The following is a 23,946-nucleotide window of genomic DNA, read 5'->3' as shown; positions in this document are numbered from 1 at the left end:
TATCTGGAGGAGGACACGGCAAAGGGAGAAGGGACGGTCAGTTGGTAGGGGAGGGGTGTGCCCCCAAACCCAGAGAGATTGATAATGCAAAGCTCTGCATTACTAGCTTCAGCAAATACTAATTCAGCTAGTCCCCAGCCTAGGGAGGCTTCCAGTCTAAGAAAAGAGAGACCAGATATGTGTACTTTGGAACCTGGAAAGCCAGGGATGGGAGGCAGGCCAGATAAAGCCTTTGGGGGTGGGTCAGACCTGAGAAAATGAGCTCCTTCTGGAGGGAGTGGGAGCCCTGAGAAGTTCTAGACAGGCACAGGAAAAAAGCCTGTCAATAAATTCAGTCAGTATTTACTAAGCATCTTATATCCTAAGGTACTAAGAATTTCTTATGGAAGCTCCTAACTACCCTGGAGGAATCTTAATTCCACTAAGGAGAGTTCTTAAGTCGGATTTCGTGAACTTGGCTGTTTAAAAAAAGTTTTAATATTAAAGTGTATTTCAATATAATTGATTTCTTTGTATGAATTTTATTCTACGTATTTAAGAATCAGATTCTGAGAACTGGTCACTAACCTTCACCAGACTGTCCAAAGGGCCCTTGATCCCATGAAGGCAAAGAAGCCCCGGCCTAGGGAGACGTAAATGTATCCACCCGATGAGGAGAATGGGCTGGGGACAAAAGAGAATACCTTAATGGAGTAGACAGCAGCTAAGCTCAGCCTTAAAGGAAGATGAGGGTCCTTAAAGACAGGGGTAAATAAAGAAAGGGCTGTTCCAAGCAGGTGTCTCCGGCATGAATGCCCCGAGGTAGGAGATGCCATATAATGTTTGGGGAAAAGCAAGCCAGAACACGAGTATCTCAACGAGATAAAGGTGAACTTACCCTGGAAAGCTTAGTTGGAAGCCCACTATGGAGAGGTTAAATTCTAGGTTAAAGTGTTTACATTAAAAAAATAAATAAATAAATTTAAAAATAAATTTTAAAAAAAGTGTTTACATCTTAAGGAACATCTGAGTTGACATGGTCAGAACGAGGCCTTGTAAACATGACTTTGGCAGCCATTATTATTTTAAATGAGAAAGGATGGATAAGAGGAAAGGAAACTATTGAGGAAGATGTTACATTGGTCCAGATGAGAGACAATGGGGTCTAAATTAGGGTGAAAGTAGTATGAGTGGAGAGAAGAGGAAACAGGTACCAGACAGGCAGAATCACAAGGATTTTGGTGGTTGGTGGAGAAGAGTCCAAAGGTAGTTTGTTCACTATTTGGTGAAGAAGGAAAAGTCCAAAGGTTCTGAGGCAGGGTGACAGAGAAAGTGGTCATCCTAAGCAATAGCGATGGTGAATGTTTCTATAGGGGGGCAGGAGAGGAGTGGGGTTAGATGATAAGTTTATTTGGGGGCATCCTGAGTCTGAGGTGCTGGCAGGACGTCCTGATAGAAATGTCCAACAGGCACCTCACTAGCAACGATGAAATGTAGGAAGAGAAACAATCTTTCTTTACTAGATCTTCTGGGGTCTTGAAGGCTACTTGGCAAGTCAATCTAGATGTAAACAAGCATTGGGTAAACTCAAGTAGGTCCTGCCCAAAGGGAAGGTCCTGGCGCCAGACCATGGTGGTCGTTATCTCTAGACCAGCTTAGGTCAAGAACTGACTCATTCCCACAAGACTGGCCACTAAGGCAGTCGTTCTGGAGACAGGGCGCCCCACGAAATGAAGAAACACAGAAATGGGGCTCCAGATAGGTAACGATGATGTGGAAAAGGGGGCGTCTGATGAAAAGTAGCTCTAAGGTCTTGGATTCAGCTTCTGCTTTTCTACACATGCCTTCTCTGCCCCAGGACCCACAGTGGGTACATAACTAGAAGGATGGAACCGCATCCGTACTGACGTTCTCGATGCGATGAAGTCAGACTAAGCAATAGTAAGCAAAGAAAGGAGACTTAGGAAAAGCATGAGGCGCATCCGTGCACCACGACACTAGAGGTCAGGAGGGAAGGCAGAGGTGAGGCTGGCAGGGAAGACGGCATCGGGCTTCTCCAAGGACACGGCGGGGCAGGCTGGACGGGACTGCTGCAGAGATGAGCGCAGGGAGGGGAAGGACAAACCGGCTTTCCCCGCTGCCAGTGAGTGACACGGCTAGGGCTGGAGCCCAGATCTCCGGACTCAGGTCACTGTTCTTTCCACTCCCCCGGTTTCCTCACTTCTAGTCCCTCTGCTCCCCACACCTTGCCCATCAGGGCCAAGTCTGGGAAGGATGCCAAGGTCTAGAGCAAATCCACCGCACTTCCTGCCCAACAGTACTGCACAGGTAAAAGTAAACGCGGCGGGCAGGCTGGAACAGGAAAAAGCAGGTCACCGGATTCTGCACTCCACGCAGACGTCAGCCCCTTGGAGACCCCGCGCGGACCCTCTGGGGCGTCTCCTTGCTCCTATCCCTCAGTATCTGGTGTGTGCACACGCCCAGCAGAATGCGAGCTGCAGGGGGGGGGAGCTGCCAGCTTGTCCCTGGCTCCCCATCACTTGGCACATGCCTTTACATAAAGTAACCCTTGAATAAATGTTCCTTTAATTTAAATGGATTTAGAGCTGGAAGGGACCTTTGAGATCACTCAGTTCAGCTCCAGGACAGGCCAGGTTCTGCGTTTCCTGGGGAAGGGGCAGGCCTGGAGCAGATAAGCAGGGGGCACCCAATGCGGAGAGGGTTAGGAGCACGGGAGGCCAGGACCCGGGGGAAGGAATGGCCTGGGCCAAGGCGGGGGATGGGCAGCGCTGGAGCCCAATCACAGGGGTTTTCTGGTGCAAGTTCAGATTAGGTGAACCGCCCACGGTCACAGGGTGGCAAACAGCAGAGCCAGGATTTGCAACCAGATCCTCCAACTCCAAATTCGGCGCCGGCGTGCTCTGCCCTATTTGGGGGCAAGGGCCCAGCTGGTGAGGGCCGGTCACGGGGCTGGAGAGGACGCAGGAGCAAACATTTAGGCCTGGAAGGGGCTCAAAGGGTCATGCAGTTCAACTCCCCCACTTTACAGATGAGGAAAGGAAGATTCCGGCCGTGACTCGCCCAGATCACACAGTGAGGAGCCAGCAAAGAGGATTCTGGGTACAGGAGAGACAGTGGCAAAGGGCAGCTGGGCCAGGCTTGGGAGTCTGGAGGGCGGGCTCCCTGCTTCCAGCAGCGTGGCCCGGGCCTCACAAAGCCTCCCCGCGCCCCGGTTTTCTCCTGCGTTAAATGGCATCGATGCCAGCCCCCCCCCCTAAAACCTGATTAAAGGGCTGCAGCGAGTGCCCAATGTAAAACACAATCTAAACGCCGGCTAATTATTATGGCCAGACAGCACACACGCGAGGCGGCCGGAGGGGTGCGGGGGATCAAGAACTGGGCTCAGAGCAGGGAGGCTCGAATTCAAACAAGCCCCAGACACTTCCCAGGGGCGTGACTTTGAGAGAGTCACCTCACCCTGTGCCTCGGTGTCCCCACCTGTAAAATGAGCCGGAGAGGGCAGGACAAACCAGCCCGTGTGTTCGCAAAGATAATGGAGCCAAGAAGAACCAGCCGTTACTGAAACGAACTGAGATAACACCGCTATCACATAAAATAGTAGTTAACATCGGTAAAAATATTCGCCACTTCCTACGATCCAGTGCGATGACAAGGGCTTTCCACAAAACCGCTTAAGCGGAGGATCTTCCTCTGCCTCAGTCACCCAAGCACAGCATCTAACGGTCAGACTAGCCAGCACTTACATAGCGCCTTCCGTGTTCCAAGGGCTGGAGTCAAAACTTCGTCTTATCATCTAACGGGGACCTCGCCACCTGGGAGGCGGGAGTGACTATTGCGCCCATTTGACAGATGAGGAAACTGAGACAGAGGTCAAGTGCCTTGCCCAGGATCATTTCCGAGGCTTCCTTTGAACCCAGGCCCTCCTCACTCCAGGAAGAAGGCAATCCCTCCTCCGGGGGAGGGATGTCCATAAAGCAAACCTTACACAGGTGCTGGCTGCTGTTATTATGTCCACGCGGCTTGGATGCCCGATCCAGTTTTTTGCATTCCCAGAGACCCCCGGACAACCAGCGCTTGCTGTGTGCCCGGCATCGAGGCTGGGGGTACAAGGAAAGGGAAGAGGCTTTGCCTGCCCTCGGCGGGCACGGGAACGGGGAGACACCGTGCAAACATCTGTGTGCGGAAGGCAGTGCCCGGCAACTAGTAGGCGCTTAATAAATGCGGGCTGCCCGGAAGGCCGGCACTTTGTGAGTCCCTACCTCTGGTTTTGCAGCTGGTTGGATGCACAGGTGGACCAGACGGGGCACCGCCCACCCAGGCTTCCCGGACCTCCTCCTATGGGCGGGGCCAGACCTTAGGGGCGGGGCCTGCAGCTAACAGCTGGAAGCAGGTAGCCCAGCCGCTAGCGAGAGGCGGGGCGAATAGGGCTGGGCTAAAGCAGCGAAAGGCGGGGCCTGCCCTGGGATGGGCCGCCGGAGGGAGGGGCCAAGGAGGGGAAGAACCAATGGGAGACCAAGGGCTAAGCTGAGCGGCGAGGGGGACGGGCCCCAGGGGCGGGGCCTCGGGCGGAGGGGCGGGGCTTGTGCTGGGTGGGTCTCCGCCCTGAGGCTTAGCCCGAGGTCCCCGCTCACCTCTCTCGGAACTGCCGCCGCCACACGTTGCCGCCGCCCTGGCACAGCTCGCGCAGCCGCCGGCAGGTGCAGGCGACGTGGCCCAGGTCGGCGGCGCCCAGCGAGCGGCAGCACAGGATCAGCTCCAGCAGCTCGCCGGGCAGGTCCGTGAGGCCCAGGGCCCCCGTGGCCGCCACCGCCGGGCCGTCCCCGGCGCCGGGGGGCGAGGCGGGCTCCGGGGCCGGGGCCGCGGCCGTCCCCGCCGCCGCTGTCCCCTCCGCCGACGCCATCTTGAATGTGTACCTGGAGACGTCACGGCGTTCCTACCCCGCCGTTAGGGCGCGTCGCCAAAATCCTGCCTAACGGCTTTCCGACTCGTTGGCTTAGAGAGCGGCATTGAGGGAGCGTCGCTAAATGACCAGCGCGCTCGAAGAGCGTGGGGAACCTTATGACGTCAGGGGGGTGAATCTCTCCCGACGCTTCCTCCCACTTTCTCCATTAAAGGCGCAGGCATTGAATTCCTGCTGTGACAGCCCCCCCCTCCCCCCGCAGTGCTGAAGAGAGATTTGAGTGTGGAATTGGGGGAGCACTAGAACCTTCGTTTTAGATTCTCACTGTTTGAGGGCCATGGGCCCCTTTGCCGTGTGGGGAAACCCAGAGACCCCTGCTTGGAACCACGTCTTTAAATAAATAAATAAATTTAAATAAAATAAAATTCTCTGGGGATGCAGGGAAACAACATTTTCTTTTTTCTGAGGCTGGGGTTAAGTGACCTGCCCAGGAAGTGTTAAGTGTCTGAGGTCAGAACCGAACTCAGGTCCTCCTGACTTCAGGGCTGGTGCTCTATCCACTGCGCCCCCTAGCTGCCCCGGGAAACAACATATTAAAATAAAAGGATCAGGTTCAGAGACCCCCGCTAAGAATGCCCGTCTGAGGGGCATGGCCTCAAAAGGTCTTTAAATATATGATTTTATGAAATCCTCTCATTTTACAGAAGGGGAAACCGAGACTCAGGAGGGATAATTATAGACCTTTGCACACCGCTTTAAGATTTGTAAAGTGATTTTGGACCACCTCTCTTGTTTTGCTTAACGTCACAAGCGCAGCAGGATTTGAACCCAGTTCCCATGATTCCACATATTAACTACGGGATCTTGAAAATCAGTTTCCCTCTCTGCACCTTAGCTTCCTTATCTGTAAAACAAGAGAGTTAATCTGGGTGATCTTTAGGAATAGATGAGGAAACAGTCCCTGAAAGTCTTGTTTTTCAGTCCCTCTCCATGAGGACATTTGGGATTTTCTTGGCAGAAATACTGCAGTTTTGCCATTTCCTCCAGCTCATTTTACAAATGGGGAAACTGAGGCACACTGTGACAAAGGCGTGAGCACCCTGGGTGCCTCAGAGTCAGCCGGAGTCAGGATAAGTCTTTATTCTTGGTCTTTAGCGGTGGGAGTGAACAGAGTGGAGAGCAGGATCTCTGCGACCTCACCGCCTCCTCTCTAGCAGAAGTGACCCTGGCTAGTCTCCCTCCACCTCCTAGTCCCTCCCACAATTCTCTGTATACACCAAACGATTGGGCAGCACAGGAGAGTGGGAGGGGCCATTTTCCAAACATATTCTTTTATTGTCCAATCAGTAATTAGCCTCAAGGGTTGCGGAACCCTGTACATTGCCTCAAGAGTTTCAGCCCTTTACAGCAAACAAGTGACTTCACCGCTCTAGTAAATGTGGGAGGCTGTGCCGAGCCAGCTAAGAAATGAGAGAACAGAATCAAAACCAGGAACCTCTGACTCTAGAGCGCTGCACATCACCATCTCCTTCATTTATTTTTAGTATGACCAATTGATTTTTTTATTGTTGTTTTTACATCATCTTTATGTACTCAATGTAGTTCCCCTTCCTCACTCATATTTGTATTTAAAAATATTTCCCAACTTCATATAAAGATACTTTTTTAACATTCATTTTTAAAAATTGAGTTTCTTATCTCTACTCTGAGAAGGTTAACAATTTAATAAAGGCTATGCATGTGTGATCATGCGGAATATATTTCCATATTAGTCATACTGTGAAAGAAGACAGACCAAAAAAGAAAGAAAGCACACATACAGAAATAAAGTGAGACAGTATGCTTCAATCGGCATTCAGATCCCAGCAGCAGCTTCTCTGGAGGTGGACGGCGTTGTTCATCACGAGTCCTTTGGAAATGTCTTGGATCATTGTTTTGCCCAGACTAGCTAAGTCATTCACAGTTGATCATCTTCAATGTTGTAAAATGTTGCTGTTCTGCTCACTTCACTTTGCATCAGTTCATGTAAGTCTTTCCAGGGTTTTCTTAAATCTGCTTGTCATTTCTCATAGCACAATAGTATTCCACAACTTCCCCCCTTTTAAAAAATATTTTTGGGATAAAAACTGAACCAAAGTCTATGCACAATTTGATAACCCTTTGGGCATAGTTCTGTGGAAATTGTTCTATGCAATAGGTGGCTTAGTTCATCATTCCACCAACAGTATATTTATATCCCAATTACCCCACATCCCTTCTAACATTTATAATTTTCCTTTTCCGTCACCTTAGCCAGTGGTATTTTAGAGTCAGCTTAATTTGCATTTCTCTAATCAATAATGATTTTTAGAGCATTTGTTATATGCCGAGAGGTAGCTTTGCTTTCTTAGTTTGAAAACTACCCGTTTATATCCTTATTTATCAATTTATCATTTATCAATTGGAGAATGACTTAGATTCTTATATATTTGATTCAATTCTCTAATAGTTGAGAAATGAGGCCTTTATCAGAGACACTTGCTATAAAGATTATTTCTCAACTTTCTGCTTTTCTTCAATGCGTTTGCACTGGTTTAGTTTGCATAAAAACTTGTAAATATAATATAATCAATGTTGTCCATTTTAATCTCATAATTCTATCTTTTATTTGCTCATAAATACTTCCCTTCTCTATAGAGAAAATCCCTAAGCTGAGAGTGGGTTTCTCCATCACTCAGAGGGAGCCCGGACAGGCTGCGCCCCTCGAGTCCTAAGAAGGGGAGAATCAGAGTAGGAGGTGAAGGGAGAGCCTCTCCCGCCGCCCCTCCCCCCAAGATCTCCCAGCTTTTCCAGTCCCTCATTGGTCTTGGGAGAGAAGAGTTGCCGGAAAAATCCCTGAATCTCTATAGAGAACTAGTATATTACTCTCCTAATATGTTTATGGTATCACCTTTTATGTCTAAATCATGTATTCATTTAATTTAATTTATTTATTTATTTGGCTGAGGTAATTGGGGTTAATAACGTGACTTGCCCAGGGTCACATGACTAGGAAGTGTTAAGTGTCTGAAGTCGTATTTGAACTCGGCTCCTCCTGACTTCAAGGCTGGTGCTCTCTCCACTGCGCCACCTAGCTGCCCCCATGTATTATCTTGGTATACAGTATAAAATATTAGTCTACACTGAATTTCTCTGATATATTTTCCAGTGTTTCCAGAATTTTTTTTTTTTTGGCAATTAATTCTTGTCCTAAAAGATGGGATTTTTAAGTTTAGTAAATACTAGATTACAATGGCCATTTTCTATTGTATCTTCTGTGATATTCTGTTCCACTGATATACCACTCTATTTTTTAGCCAGTGCCAAACCAATTTGTTGATTACTGCGTTAGATTACAATTTGAAATCTGGTATAGCTAGGCTACCTTCCTTAACATTTTTTTTCATTAATTCCCTTTATATCTTGATCTTTTGTTATTCAAGATGAAAATGGTTGTTGTTGTTGTTTCTAATTTATAAAATAATGTTTGGTATAGCACTGAATAGATCAATTAATTTTGGTAAAATTGTCATTTTTATCATATTGGCTTGACCTACTCATGAACAATTGACATTTTTGTTTTTAATAGTTTAGATATCTGCCTTTATTTGTGTGAAATGTGTTTTGTAATTGTTTTTATACAGTAGATTCCCAAATTATTTTATGTTGTCTACAGTTATTTTAAATGAAGTTTCTCTATTTCTTGCTGTTAGATTCTGTTAGTAATATGTAGAAATTATGATAATTTAGGAGGATTTGTTATGCTGTAACTTTGCTAAAGTTGTTAGTAACTTCTAGCAAAATTGCAGCATATAAATGTCATAAAAAGCTAAAAATATTAGATATAGTAATGAGAAGAAAAATGGATAGAATATCTCTATGATGGAATATGATGTAATACAGAGAATTCTAGAGAATCAACAACAAAAAAAATCTAGTTTTTTTCTGGTACAATATTGGTTTTTTTTTTTTTTTTTTTTTTTTTTTTTTTTTTTTTTTTTTTTTCCCTGAGGCTGGGGTTAAGTGACTTGCCCAGGGTCACACAGCTAGGAAGTGTTAAGTGTCTGAGATCACATTTGAACTCAGGTCCTCCTGACTTCAGGGCTGGTGCTCTATCCACTGCGCCCCCTAGCTGCCCCCTCTGGTACAATATTGAATAATAGTAGTAATAAAGAGCATCCCCACTCCACCCTTGATCTTACTGGGAAAACTTCTAGCTTATTCCCATTACAGATAATACTTGCTGATAGGTTTTTTTTTTTTAAAATACTGTTTATCATTTTAAGGAATGGGTGTTATATTTTGTAAAAAGCTTTTTCTGCATCTTTTGAGATAACCATATGATTTCTATTGGTTTTATTATTGATATGGACAACCATGTTGATAGTTTTCCTACTATTGAGTCATTCCTGCATTCCTGGCATAAATCCCACTTTATTAGACTTGTGATATATTACTGTACTCTTCTTGCTAGTATTTTATTTAAAAATTTTGCATTGATATTGATTAGGGAAAATGTCTATAGTTTTTTCTTTGTTTTTGCTCTTCCTGCTTTAGGTATCAGTAGCATATTTGTGTCATTAAAATAATTTGGTAGGATTCTTTCTTTGCCTATTTTCCCAAATATTTTATTTTCTAATTTTCCCAAATAATTTATACAGTATTGACATTAATCATTCTTTAAGTGTCTAGTGGAATTAATTTATGAATCCATCTGACCTTTGGGATTTTTTCTTGGGGACTTCATTGACAGCTTGTTCAATTCTTTTTCTAAAATGGGATTTGAGTATTCTGTTTCTTCTTTTGTAATCCTGGGAAATTTATATTTTTGCAAATAAATATCCATTGTGCTTAGATTGTCTGATTTATTGCCATATAATTGGGCAAAAAATAATTGTTTTAATTAATTTCCTTTTCATTGGTGGTAAATCCATCCTTTTCATTTTTGATATTGATAATTTGGTTATCTTCTTCTTTTTTTGCTGAGGCAATTAGGGTTAAGTGACTGGCCCAGGGTCACACAGCTAGGAAGTATTAAATGTCTGAGGTCAGATTTGAACTCAGGTCCTCCTGACTTCAGAGTTGGTGCTCTGTGCCAACTAGTTGTCCCTTTTATTTCTTTTAAATAAAATTAACCACTGGTTTATCTCCCCCATCCCCCATAGAACTAACTCCTACTTTTACTTAGTAATTCAGGAGTTTTCTTATTTTCCTTTTTATTAATCTCTTTTTTGATTTTCAGGATTTCTAATTTGGTGTTTGAGAATTTATTTTTTTTTTCTTTTTCTAGTTTTCTTTTAGTTCTTGTCCAATTCATTCATCTTCTCTTTTCTTATTTTATTGAGTTCATCTAGAGATTATAAGTTTTCCCTTACATCCTGCTTTAGACTGCATCCCATAAATTTTGTTATGTTATTTCATTATGGTCATTCTCTTTGATGAAATTATCGGCTTCTATGATTTGTTCCTTTGTTTTTATGATTTATTATCTTATTTTTTTAAAGGTTATACTTGTACATTCATAATTTACATATTTCCCTATGGGTTGTGTTGGGAGAGAAAAATCAGAACAAAGCTCAGATGCTGATCCACAGCCAGTCCTCTGAAGAGCCAACCCAGAAGAGTGGAGCTAACTTCCTGGAACCCCCTGGTGGGAGAAAGGCTTCTAGGATGTGCAGTTGTGTAGTTAGAAGTTGCCTTGGCCATGTGTATTTTATGAAACTTTCACTTGAACTCCCTTAAGATCTCACTCTGAGGTGGTTTGCCACTTGCAGGTTTGTTCAAAAAGTTTCCCTTCTCTTAAATCACTCCTTATTGACTTAGGGTGATTCATTTCAGTATAATCATTTTCACGTGGGATATTTAGGGAAATGCTTTCTAAATACTGCCCTTGCTATGCTATTTGCTTAAATGCCCTTCCTAAAGAACCAAGTCTGTTGGCTGATTAAGGAAGAGCACACCAGAAGTACAACTAGTGTTTAGGGGGACGGTTACACCTAGGGTCCAGGAAGCAGTAACAGCTACCTCAAGGGCACCTAATCAGCCAATAGTAGTGTAAATTCAGTGAAAGAGCTCTTAGGGGACATTGCATAAAAGTTAACAACTGAAGCTCCTATGTTCAGTTACACAACTGAGGCTAGACTTGAACTCAGGACCATGCTGACTCCACATCCAGCAATTTATCCATTATATCACCTGCCTGTTTCTCTTATGAATGAGTAAAGGCTTCAGAGTCAGGGGAACCAGGTTCATATCCTCTTTGGAGTCTTACTTCACAAATTACAAATTCCACAAACAGCTGCTCTTCAGGCTATTTTACTAATCCAATTAATCAATGTTTAATTTTAATGAATGGATGATTAAGACCACTTTGACTTTAAAGATGGAATCTCAGAGGAATTCAACACATTTAACACATTATTTTCCCTAGAGAGAAGTTACAGCTGGAATCCTAGGACCAAGGCTCTTTATTCTTTTCTCAATTTCATTCCTGATTCTCTACCTTCTTCTCACAGCGCTTTTCAACTCCCTCCTATATGTTTTCTCTCCCAATTAAAATGGAAGATCCTGGAGGGTATGAGCTATCTTTCTGCTTATTTCCAGAATTTAACTAAAATTAATAAAATTTTATATAACAAAATATAGTTATAAAATAACTAAAATTAAAATAAAATGAATAATTAACTAAAATAAATTTAGTACATGTTATTATTGTTGTTTGGTTATTTCAGATTCTCTCTGACCCCATTAGCAGTTTTCTTGGCAAAAATTTGCCATTTGCCAGAATGATTTCCTTCTCCAGCTCATTTTATAGATGAGGAAACTGAGGCAGAGAGGGTAAAGTAACTTGTCCAATGTCACACATTTAGTAAAAGTGTTTGAGATTGGATTTGAACTCATAAAGTTGGTCTTCCTGATTCTAAGACCAGAGCTCTACCCACTACACCATCTAGCTGCCTTAGCTTAGAACATATAATAAGCAATTAATAAATGTTTGTTGATTTGATTTGATTTGAAAAAGAGAGGAAGAAGAGCCAGAGGATCATTAGATAATAAGATAATCGATTTTGAATTGTAAGAGACTTAGAGGTTATTAAGTGAGAGCCCTTCATTTAAATAACAATAATATTATATCTGCATGTTTTATACAGTCCAGTAGGTCATTTCATTCGATTCCCAGCAATCCTGAGAGGGCTTGGTATTAATAATATTCCTATTTTACAGATGAGGAAATTGAGGCAGAGATAAAGTGACTTGCTCAGTGTCACACAAATCATAATTATTTTAGACAAAATTCGAACTTTTGTCTTCCTGATTCCACCTCTAGCTGCATCACTGAGATGACTCTCATTTCCTCCCTCACACGTACCTTGGAGGCTGCAAGCCCAGGGAAAGGAAAGAATTTCTCTCTCCCTGTGGGGTCCAAATAACAACTGAGGAAATGGAGGCAAGCAAAGTCAATGGTTCCTCTTCAGATCTGACAGGTAATAATAAAATCTGAGTTGGAAGGGTGCCAATTAAGCTTGACCTGTATTTGAACAAAATTCTTCTCTACACATCCCGAGCAAATGACCCTTGGATGAAGTGAGGAAGGATCCAGCACTTCCCCAAGCGTCCCCTTTTACTTTTGGACAGATCTCATTTTTAGGAATACAGTGCTTCTTAGCATTCCTTGTTAATTGGTTCTAGAAGGCAGGACAAATGGTGAAAACTATGACTACCAAACGGTCCGCAGCCTAGTTTCCCTAAAGGGTAAATTGGACTTCCAGCTGTGGAGAAAGCAGCCAGTCCCACCTCACTCTCAGCCCAACCTGGCTCCCCCTTCTTGGTCCAAATCACTTTTTGAGAAGAACCAAGATCTCTTTACTCTTTCTCCTTTATATTGTCCAAAATTCCTTGAGTGAATCTGAGGGTCCAGGGTTCAAGTCCCTGTTCGGGCGCCAAAATGTAAAGGTCCAGGCTAGCACCTCTGAAGGGCTCAGAATAAGTCCTAATTAGGATAAGCAAAAGTCCTTGCCCCACGTTGTGGGCCAAATTGTAAAGGTCCGGTAGTGTCTAAGTTATCCTTCCAGACTGCTGTCTCAACTCACTCTCCCAGCCTAGATTCTCTTTGCCCGACTGCCCTCATCTTTTATCCTAGCAGAGATTGGGCTTGTGAGAACTCCTACAGCCAATGAACTTGCTCCTTTTAAAGGTGTAAACTCCCCTTAAAGGCCTGAACCAAAGGTGTGAATTCTGAGCTAGAGAATTGCCCAGACAACCTGAGTTATCACCTTGTAATCCTAACAGAGGGTGAGACCTGGATGTAGAGATAGAAGCTGTGGCCCCATGTCCTCCCCTGTTTAGGGCTCTGACCCCTCTCTGGGGCTTGGGCTGCCAGAAGTCCTGGTCCTCCACTACAGGTGCCACCACCTCCACGTGGGCTCTGGCTGTGCTGCTGCTTGCCTCCCCCATTGCAGACTCTCCTGCTCTTATTGCTTCTCCCACATCTGGAGTACCACTGTTATGGAAGCAGGGAAACTATATCTCAGCCACATGGTCCTGCAGGAACTGTGACCTGCCTGCCCCCAACTCAGCATCATGGGCTCCAAACAGATAATTTTGCACACTATTGCCTTTGTTGGGGAGGATCTGGCCATGGTCTGTATGGTATACCTGGCCATCCTCACATTGCTGCTGTTCAACTAAGATAACAACCATGTGCAGTGAATGCTGGGAAAGTGTCGAGTGCTGAAGTCCTTTTTTTTTTTTTTTTCTGGTTGAAAAGTGTCAAATTCAAAATAGACAAGTCCCAAGGTACCACTGTATCTTAACTTCCAGCCTAAATCAGCCTCTTTGCAATGACCATCCTGATTGGTTCTGCCCTCTGGGGTCAAGCAGAACATGGCTAATTGCTTTTCCAGGTGATCTCCTTCAGAAATTTGAACCCACTTAACCTTTCCCTTCTGAGAGAAATGATTATTGCTCTCTCATATTAATAATCAATTATTGAATCAACACCAGGATTTTTTCTTTAAGTCTGTAGGTTGTTCAGTCTCTGAAGGATGTTGCTGGTAATGGGATTGGATTAACTTTCTTAACAATGTGGTTCAGATCCTACACAGGTGGGGAAGCTGTTGTACTCCACTTAAATCTGAGTGGGGGGAGAGGGGAGATAAATTCTTTGATTAGATTGCCTAAGATTGGGGGACCACACTAACCATTTTTGCCTAAAATAATAGGAAGTAAATGACAAGATCAAAACCTTTATTAGAATAGCTCCCCCTCTCACTATAATATTCATTCGCTCATGTTAACCACTCAGAGATGATTACCACTTTAGAAACACCCTCTCTTCCAAGAGCGATTAAAGTGACCAGGAGTTCTCAAACTATGTACCATGGGCCAGATGTGGCCCACTGAGGACGTTTATGTGGCCCACCGGATTATGGCAAATGGGCTGAGGGGCGGAGACAAGAGCGTGAGCTTTTGTTTTTACTTTAGTCGGCCCTCCCACAGTCTGAGGGACAGTGAACTGGCCCCCTATTTAAAAAGTTTGAGGACCACTGAATTAAACTGTGAGCTCACCATGAGTTGTTTTTGATCTAAGATAGCAGGCCAATGACCATCCCTTTTATTAATAATATGCTACCATTATTAATAAAGTGATTAATTATTCAGAAATTATGTCTCCAGCTTTTCAAACATCACACTTCCTAAGACTTTTCTTCTGCAGGTTCAATGCTGCCCACTTCTTTCTTTCTTTTTTTTTTTTTCCTGAGGCTTGTGACTTGCCCAGGGTCACACAGCTAGGAAGTGCTAAGTGTCTGAGACCAAATTCGAACTCTGGTCCTCCTGAATTCAAGGCTGGTGCTCTATCCACTGAACCACCTAGCTGCCCCTGCCCACTTCTTTCGACTGATCTTCATAAGGGAGGGTCCCTGGAAGCCTTCATCATCCTTGCTGCCAGCTTCTGGTCGCTTCCCAGCCTCTCTATGTACATCCCTACAAAAAGGATGCCCAGAAGTGAACACGCTATGTGGTCTGACCAGAGTTTAAAAACTTTGGGTTTTTAAATATCCTTTTACTAATTAGTCATAATACCTTATTAATTTGCCTGATTTTCTTTTAAGTGAAATGAAGGATGGTTATTTAATTTGCTTCCAGTTAGGTTAGGCTGTTAATTGCTGTTTTTGAATAGCTTCCTTGTGTAACAATTACATTAGTATTATGCATTTGGAAAGCCCTTTAGTAAGGGTGAAATTAAACAAAGAAACAAACCATAATCAAAAGCATCATGGTACAGCAGCTCTTCTGTGACTTCACAGGTTCAAACTATCTTTCAGGACAAGGGGCCTAGCTTTATGCCATAAGGTAGGCAAAGTTCCTAACGAACTTGTAATTAGCAAAGGAGAAAGTAGGACCTTTCATGGGAAAGGACTCTAAACAAGGTATAGTAATTATGTTAATTGTTTGCATTGGCAAATCAGTTGGTGGTCCTGGTTGTTCTATTTATTCAAGATAACTTTGAGAGTTGACATCTGTTGACTATATATCCTTCCTGTAAGGAAAAAGTCAGGAGGACTTGCAAACTCAGAGTAATCAAATGGCCACTGATAGCTCCTAAATGTTTCTTGAGACTTGGAAGCAATAAGAAAATAGGCTTATACATTTAGAACTGTTATAAAAATGTATAACAAGCAAGTGTATACTTTGTTTAAAAAATTTACTCTTGCCTTATCCAGTAGCTCAGGCCACTCTTATTCCTTAATGGACCCCAGGTGAGAAGAAGCAGAATGATGGGTTTCCAATGCTCTTATCTTTCCTTTCATGGATTTCCTGACTCTTACTCTGCCCACCACATTTTAAGCTCTCAGTTTAAATCTGGGCCTTGACCTTTATTACCTCTGTCACTTTGGGTAAATCATATTCTCTCCTTGATCCTTAGTCACCTCTTCTTTAAAATGAAGCATCGGGACTCTCAAAGATACTTTCCAACTTTCAATATATGATAGTTTTTAAAAATTTCTTTGGTTCTCACTTTCCTCAACTGTAAAATTCAAGTGTCTCCCAAACTCAGATGAAGGCTCTATCTTTTCATATTTCTCCCTGAACTTTGCTTTTGAGCATATCTCCTTCACCTTTTCTTGTTATTATTTATCCACTTGTTTTCTGCTTTAGATGATAAGTTCCTTGAGAAAAAAACCTGTGCCCTATTTATCTTAGTGTAGGGAATGACCATTACAATGTTTGGCTCAAACAAGGGATATAATAAAAATTTATTGGATTGTGAAAACCAAGTTAGGAGCTGATGGCCTGGCTGGTCACTTCCAGATCTGAATCGATTATCTTTGCTCCACACAAGCCATCCTGCCTCAGTTTTTCCAGACCACTTGTTCCTCTTTCCTTCTCTTAGCTTTTAAGGAAGATGATCTTCTGGTATTCCCTTAGGATTTGGAGTTGACTCAAGTTCTCCAACACTGGAAGACAATCTCTGGCAGATCTTCCTTTCTAAGCTGGAAGGATTTCAGAGACAGATCTGACTTTAGACTGAGCCTGTTGTCTCAAGATCATCTTCTCTAAGTTTATAAACTCCCTCTACCAGAAGAATATAAATAATTGTTTCATTTATTTAGCTACAACAATGAATGAATGAAATTGTGGATTCTTGGATCTGTGATTTGTGCTTCCATATTTGGAAGTTAAGAGGACCTGAGTTCAAGTCCTCACTGTGTGACTCTGGGTAAGTTACTTAACTTCTCAGTGTCTTAGGGAACATGCTAGGACTTTTAAGCTGCCGAGCAAGTACTGATCTCAGGGGTAGGAGTTTTTTCACTGGGAATTCTTTATATCAGTCAAATCATAGGGCTCGTTTTTAAAAATGAATACTTGAAAGCATTTTCCTGTGAACCTCCAGAACTTGCCATTTGCCCTGCAGTTGCACTACTCTTCTATTTGATGTCTCCCTTTATTAGAATGTAAGCGTCTAGTAGGCAGGGGCTATTTCATTTTTCCATTTGTTTCCCCAATGCTTAGCAGAATATCTGGAATATAGCGAGGGCTTAATAAATGCTTTTAAATTTGTTCCTTCAACATTGATTTCATCAACTTCGAGAAACTGCTGGTGTGGTTAATCCATGTACCAAATGTAGTTCTCAATTCTTGATTTAGTAAATTGGTCCTAAATTTTTGCCTAAGCCACAAGGAGGTTAATTAAGTGTTTCATGGGGTCCAGGGCCTAAATGTATCAGAGACAGAGTTGGACTCCAAGAATCTCCATTTCTAAGCCAAGCTTAGGCTCTATCTTTTCATATTTCTCGCTGAACTTTGCTTTTGAGCATATTTCCTTTTCTTCTTATTATTTATCCACTTGTTTTCTGCTTTAGATGATAAGTTCCTCGAGAAAGAACCTGTGCTGTATTCATTTTAGTGTAGGGAATGACCATTACAATGTTTGGCTCAAACAAGGCATATAATAAAATTTTAGTTCTTATCATATTGCCTTACCTCAAATGAAGTTAATTCTAATGATAATTTTCATTTCTAAAGTACTTTAAGATTCAGAAGGCTCTTTCCCCACAATCAGCCTGTGAGATAAGGAGTGCATTATTATGTATGTTAATATGTATTTGCTCCATTTTACAGCTAAGCAAACAGGTAATTATATCTGGTGGAAGGGTGCAGAATTTAGAAACTTCAAGCAATTCACACAAAAGACCACAGTCTGTAATGTTGGGTCCACTTTTTAATTTTTAACCATAATGCAAACAGGCATAAGTAGTTTTTTTTTTAATTCCATAAAACCAGAAGATTGGAACTATCCAGAAGAACAGGTGCATGCGGAGAACACAGCCTGGAGAGCCTCGCAGACTGAGCAGGAATCAGTCCTGGAGAGAGGTGCTGGAGCACGTTGTATGCACGGCACAGACTTAGCAGCATCAAGAGCTCAGAGGTAGGGGGGGAAATCCATGGTTAAATGCAGCGTCCACTCCTGCTCCAACTCTGTCCCTCCTAGTTCCCCCATCCCTCTGGAAGGAAACATACAACTGGGTTTCGAGGCTGAAGCCGACCAGACAGTTGCCCCTGAGTCACCGAGTCCATCCTCAGCTTGAAACATAGTTTGGGTGATCACAACAAAAAGAACATGATCGTGTCGGAGCACGTGAGATGGCATGGGAGTGGTACAATAGGATAGGAACCCAAGGAAATCGGCCCGGAATCTCAGGCTCAGAAATCTTCAGCTCCACCTTGCTTTCAAGGAGTCTTTCTTTCTTTGGAAACTCCAGAATTAGGGAGATACACCTTTCATAGTTGGCTTTTGCTTAGGGAACGCTTGGGCCATTATAAAGTTTCAGAAAGCATCCATGAGGAACTCAATAACAAGGCCCCATGGAATAACTTACTCTAAACTACAGAACTGAGTTTAAGGCTCTCACTCTGTTTTACGTCTTAAAGAAAGCCAGTTGTGAGGGGTAGAAGATTTAATTAGGCTCTGGCTACAAAGGCTGATAAGTTGTGTCCGGTGTTAGGCTAGGCAGATGTAAATGGAGATAATTAAAAGTGCATCTGAGGTTAAAGTGAAACATGAACTCTCTCTTTTCTCCATCTTCCCTTGTCCTCAGTTTTGGCTTCTAGGCAAAGATCAGATTGGCTATTTTCCCAAGATTAAGACATCCCCTGTGATGGAGGCCCCAAACTTAGGTTTTCATTTGAGTTCTCAACCAATGGATTTGCGTTCCAACTGAAGGGACTGGCTAGATGGGCAAAGAATGGTTGGGAAAGCTCCTAATGTCCGAGGAAGTCAGCGTGAATGTGACTTGTTCTCAGGAAGCTTTTGGATCAGAAAATCTAGCCTCTGTCATCCTACCCAGAAACTTCTCTTGGGCCAAATCCTTTATGGAAGATTTTAAGAGGGGGTATAAAAAGATTTGTAATCTAGGAGTCTGGTTAAAGGAGGAAAGGAGCTAGGGAGGAGGAAGAGAGAAAGGAACAATGAGCATGTAAACATCAAGTTGTTTTGAGGTTAATAAAGTTGGCTCAAGTTCTACCATCTTCAGAGAAGTATTTCTCCATTACTTTTTTTCTCCTCTGTTATTTATGAGGCTATTAACTTGCTGAGTCCTCGTCTGCATTCATTATCACTAAATTTTTTGAGGGACCATTATTTTATCTCAGAGATAAACTGAGATTATTCATTAGGTGCTGTCTTTATTCTTTGGGATGGGAGTTGGGGATGGAGGAAGAAGGATCTGATCCTCTACCTCATTCTCCATGTCAATAGACTATTTAGGGTTTCATAATTAGGGTTAATAATTAACTTATTAACAAGTTAGAGAGGAAGGAGTGCCACTTTCAGGTACCAGGTAACCAGCTTTTAAAAATACAAAGTGAATTTCTGTAATTTTTGAACAAGATTACACACAACTGTTAAAAGTTTTGAACAACCTCAAGGAGTTTCCTGAGAACTGCCATGAGGGGGCAGCATTTACTCACTTACAGTGATACTCTGCAGCACTTTAATCTCTCCAACAATGCAGATCTTACCCCATCCATGCTTGTGCCAGAATTGACAAATGGTCTCCCCTGGGATGAAAAAGGTAAATGGATCTAGATCTCTTTCTTCTACATGGGAATCCACCCAGGGAATCATGGAACAATGGAAAGAGCATTGGAGTCAGATGATATGAGTTCATATACCACCTGTATAAACTTGGGTAGGTCACTTAAGAGCCTCCTGCCTCAGTTTCCTTCTCTGTAAAATGAACCTGGCCTTCAACGTTACCGCTAGCTTTAAAATTATGATCCTATGGCCTAAGGGACAGCATTTCAGTGGTTCTATTTGGGGCCAGCTGCTTTGCCTCTGTGAGGGATGTAGGGGCTTGGACTTGATCACCAGTTGTAAATCCATAGTAAGATCCAAAGTATTAGAGTCATAACTCTATGACACCTAAAGGATTCTAGTTTGAAGATAAAACTTTTTTTAAAAAGATTTTTTCAAAGTTAAGGAATACTTGGAAATAGAGGATTCCATTTAATTAATCTCTTACCTGATAGCTTGTTCTGGGGACCAGAGACAGAATTTAGGAGGACACCTATTTTTAGAGACACATTGAGAGTTCTTCATTTGACTTTGGGTGTCAGTTTAGAATGAATGGCTGCATCCACAACTCTCTCTTTACTCATGATATTTATCAAAGATGGGGGCTTTAGCGAAAACCTGGAGTTTAGTTGGGGAGTGGAAATCAGAGAGGACAGACTGTAAGAGGGGAAGTCAAGAGGAAGAGCAGAGACAACAGCTTAACCCCCTGGGAAGCTAGTGATGTCTTAGGAGATGTGACTCAAAAGGAGCAAAAGGATTTAAAAAAAAAGGCCATGAGAGGAACCAGAATTCTTTTATTTAGAGAAGATGAAGGGCTGACTTAATGACCATGGAAGGGGTTTTTATAAGAAGGATGCTAAGCCATTCTCTTGATTGAATAGGAGAAAACTGGCTTAAAGAAAAAGAGAGCTAATAATCACATAGCTTGTTATAGTTATAAAGGAGTTTGGAGATATTTTCTCATTAGCTCTTTAGGCTAACCCTGTGTAACATGTCTATTGTTGTCTTCATTTTTAAATGAAGAAATGGCATCTTAAAGTGGTAGAGGGACTTACCAAGGGCAACACAGTTAGGGTGTTTTGAGGCAGCATTTGAATGAAGGACGTCTTAATTTTAAATCCAGATCTCTTTCCACATCTTTGAAATTTTGATGGGACATGAGGAAGACTTTGCTGATTGTCCGGGATCAGAACAATAGCATGAACCATATGTGGGGCCATCTGCCCTGCTTCCCAAGAGGTTTTAGGGAATAAAAAGGATAGCTATCCATCTTGAGGGGCTTGCATGTTAGAGGGTCCCTTTGCACTCCTTGAAGTTTCCTTGAAGTTATTTCTGGGAGATTATCTGGTCTCACAGCTATGTTAACTCTGGCCAAGATGCCCAAGTGTTTTCTCTCTGTCTGGTCTCCACGCTCAATCAGAGGATGCTCTCTATAAGAAATATTGCTTGTCCAAAATAATGAAGAAAACCAATGGCTAGGGGATGGAAAGGAACTTATCCTGTAGGGATGGAGCAGGCCCTCTGAGGCTTCATCACCTGGGAGACCATTGGCTTTTTCCAGATGCCACTTAACACTGTTTAGCACCTCCAAATAGGCAAAAACTTTACTAGTTCTTCCTTGGGGAGGGGAATTATGTCAAGGGACCTGGACAGGTCAGAATTACCCTGAATGGGAAGCCATTATGCTTTCTACTAGGCAGGAAAGCAAAAGTTCTGAGACAGGACTTTTAAAACCTGGATCAAAAGAAAGCAATTCTGTCAAAAGCATTGAATTAAATTATTAATCTTTTAAGGCATGGGTTCTTAACTTTGAGTCCTTGAACTTGGTTTAAATTTTGCTTTTTATAACTGTATTTCAATACACTTGGTTTCCTGTATATAATCTTATGTCTATTATTTTATACATTTAGGGATATGATTCTGAAGAGGTGTTCCTAGATTTCAACAGATTGTAAGAAGTCTTAACAAGAAAGGTGAAGAATACAGACTTCCCTTGATAAAGGGAACACATCTGGCCTTGGATCTCTTCCTCTATACAAGAGCACAGCTTCTCAAAACTGGAAATACCTCAGTGGCTATTTGGTCCAATCTGTCCCAGAATCCCTTTAACAATAATCATATCAAGAGGTCCTTTGGCCTTTGCTTGAAAACCATCAGCGAGAGAGCTCCTACTCTCTACAAGGCATTGAACCTTTGGATACGTCTCATTGTTCCTATCTTGAAAACTACCTCTTTGCTGCTTATATTTATTGTCCAAATTGAATCCTTTTCTATTAAACTCTTATGCATACTGCTATGATCTGGTGATCATACCTTCCCTGTTCTGGTCATCCTCCTTTGGAAGTGCTCCAGCTTAGTCCTCGAAACGTGGTCTGACCAGGGATGCAGAAGTCAGACAACAGGAGCAAAACCTTCCTTATTCTCCACACTGCTCCTCTTTTAATGTAATCTAGCATCTCCTGTACTTTTTTGGATTATCATGGTCCCCTGCTATTTCCTGTTGTCAAGGAATAATGTACACAGCACCTTTATCTTAATTCTTATCGCTGTCCTTTCAGGTTTCATATCTCAGGGGGAATGGGCAAGTCCACCACTGGAGCCAGAAGACAATCAACAGTGATGTGTGTTGACATAATGCATCACTCAGGAAACAATCTTTATATTCTCTCCCATGCTCGGGAAACAAAGCATTCTTTCTCTCTCAAGAAAAAAAAATAGGGGAAAAATCTGAGGCATATGGCGGTAAGATCCCCAACATCATACAGTAAAGTCAATGTAGTGCTTGTGATTTCTAGACTACTGTTTTTGGCCAACTCCTAGAGGATCATAAACTTTTAGAGTTACAAGGCAGCTCAGAGACCTTTAATTTCTCCCTTTTTAGACATTATTGAGTTGTAAAAGGTTTAGAAGTTGCCTTGGCCAGGCCATTCCTTTGGAATCATTCCCATTAGACAGTGGGTTTCTTGAGAGCAGGGATTATGGATTTGTTTGTTTTTTGCCTTTCACTGTATCCCTAGTACTTAACACAGTGCCTGATACGTAGAAGGAGCTTAATAGATGCTTGTTAATTTGATTCTACAATAGGTCTGATGAGGGGATTTCCATTTACATCAGGGCAGGAACTGGTTTTGCCTTTCTTTTTATCTCCATGATCAAGCATAATTCCTGGCACATAGTAAGTGCCTGTTAATTACCCAAACTCTTCTTGAAGGACTCTAGTGCTAGGATGCCTATTCTACTTTTAGACAACTTTTTTTGAGTGGGGTTTGGGGGGTAGAGGAAGGAGAAATTTCCCTACAAATTCCCATCCATTTCACAGGGAAAGAAACTGAGGTCCCAGGCGGTGAAGTTACTTGCTCAATACCAAATAGTGGCAAACCCAGGGCCAGGAGCAGTGTGGCAGATGGGCCTGGGAAAGGGTTTGAGGGACATAACTGGATGATGTGTCAGGGGCCAGAGCCGAGGGAGTGAGAGCATGGTGTATGGAATTCATGAGATGGATTTGTTCCTCAGTGACTTATACACTGATTGTTTTCAGTCCTGCATGGGGGACAAATCATCCCCAATCATCACAGTCACCCTGACCCCTTGAGTGCCAATGCTCTCCAATCTGGGGGCTCCCAAGTAGTTCATACAAAACGGTGCCAGCCTTGTGGGAGTGGGGACACACAAAGAGTCGACATGTGCCAAGGGAAAACAGTTTCTCTGCACCAAAGGTCTGCAGGCAACAGGCTTGTACAAGCAAGGGGAGAACAGATGAGGACCCATGCCCCTCACAGTACACATACACATACATGTGCGTGCACACGCACACTGAAAAATGACAATAACTTTAAAAAAGGATGGCGTGTGACTTCAGGCGCTGGGGACTGTCCACAGGAAGAGACCCACAGCAAGTCTTTGCTCTCCAGTCCCTACTGCATTTCCAAAGAAACCCCAGAAAACCAACATGAAAATGCCAAACAGGAGTGATCTGGTGATTTCATGCAGCTGTGGTATGCCCTTGGAATAGAGAGAGAAAGAGAGAAAGAGGGAAAGAGGGGGAGAAGAAACGTCATTTCATAAGAGCCACTGCAGAGGAGAAGCCATTGCATTGCAGCAGAAAGGTTCCAAGAGGAAACAAACAGGGGCCAAGGAAAGGCCCACAGGACTCAAGGTCCGAAAAGAAGAAAAACAGACAAAAAAAACCACGACGCAACGACAGGACGAGAGGGGGCGCGCATTTCACGGGAGTCCCATGGGAAAGAGGCACAAATGTCCATCTTTCCAAAACCTGGCACCTTCTGCCGGGAGAAGGCCTGGGGGCAGCAGCCCAGCCTGGCATCCATCCGAATAGGGCAGAAGGGACCCGGTTAGGAGCTGAACACCCTGGGGAAAATGGAGCAGGGAGAGAGTATGGTTAGCATAAAGCCCTTCAGTAGGCCAGAGATATCTGTAGAAAATATTCTTC

The 23,946-nt window shown here is 43.1% G+C and overlaps 1 protein-coding gene across 4 annotated transcripts in view; it reads right to left on the bottom strand.

The window, feature by feature from the left end:
- Positions 1 to 4,905, bottom strand: part of FBXO21 (F-box protein 21) — a 149,898-nt gene extending 144,993 nt beyond the window's left edge. For 3 of the 4 annotated variants that reach the window (XM_074296765.1, XM_074296775.1, XM_074296793.1), the window contains exon 1: positions 4,632 to 4,905. In XM_074296765.1, coding sequence (XP_074152866.1) covers positions 4,632 to 4,900 — 269 coding nt within the window. In that variant the 5' untranslated portion in view covers positions 4,901 to 4,905. Of the gene's footprint in view, positions 1 to 4,259; positions 4,583 to 4,631 lie in introns of those variants that run through there. The other variant, XM_074296783.1, reaches the window with a different exon arrangement.
- Between the last annotated feature and the right edge of the window lie 19,041 nt (positions 4,906 to 23,946).

This window comes from Sminthopsis crassicaudata, chromosome 1, assembly GCF_048593235.1.
Source record: "Sminthopsis crassicaudata isolate SCR6 chromosome 1, ASM4859323v1, whole genome shotgun sequence".
Taxonomy (NCBI): Eukaryota; Metazoa; Chordata; class Mammalia; order Dasyuromorphia; family Dasyuridae; genus Sminthopsis; species Sminthopsis crassicaudata.
This window is presented reverse-complemented; position numbering and strand designations above follow the sequence as displayed.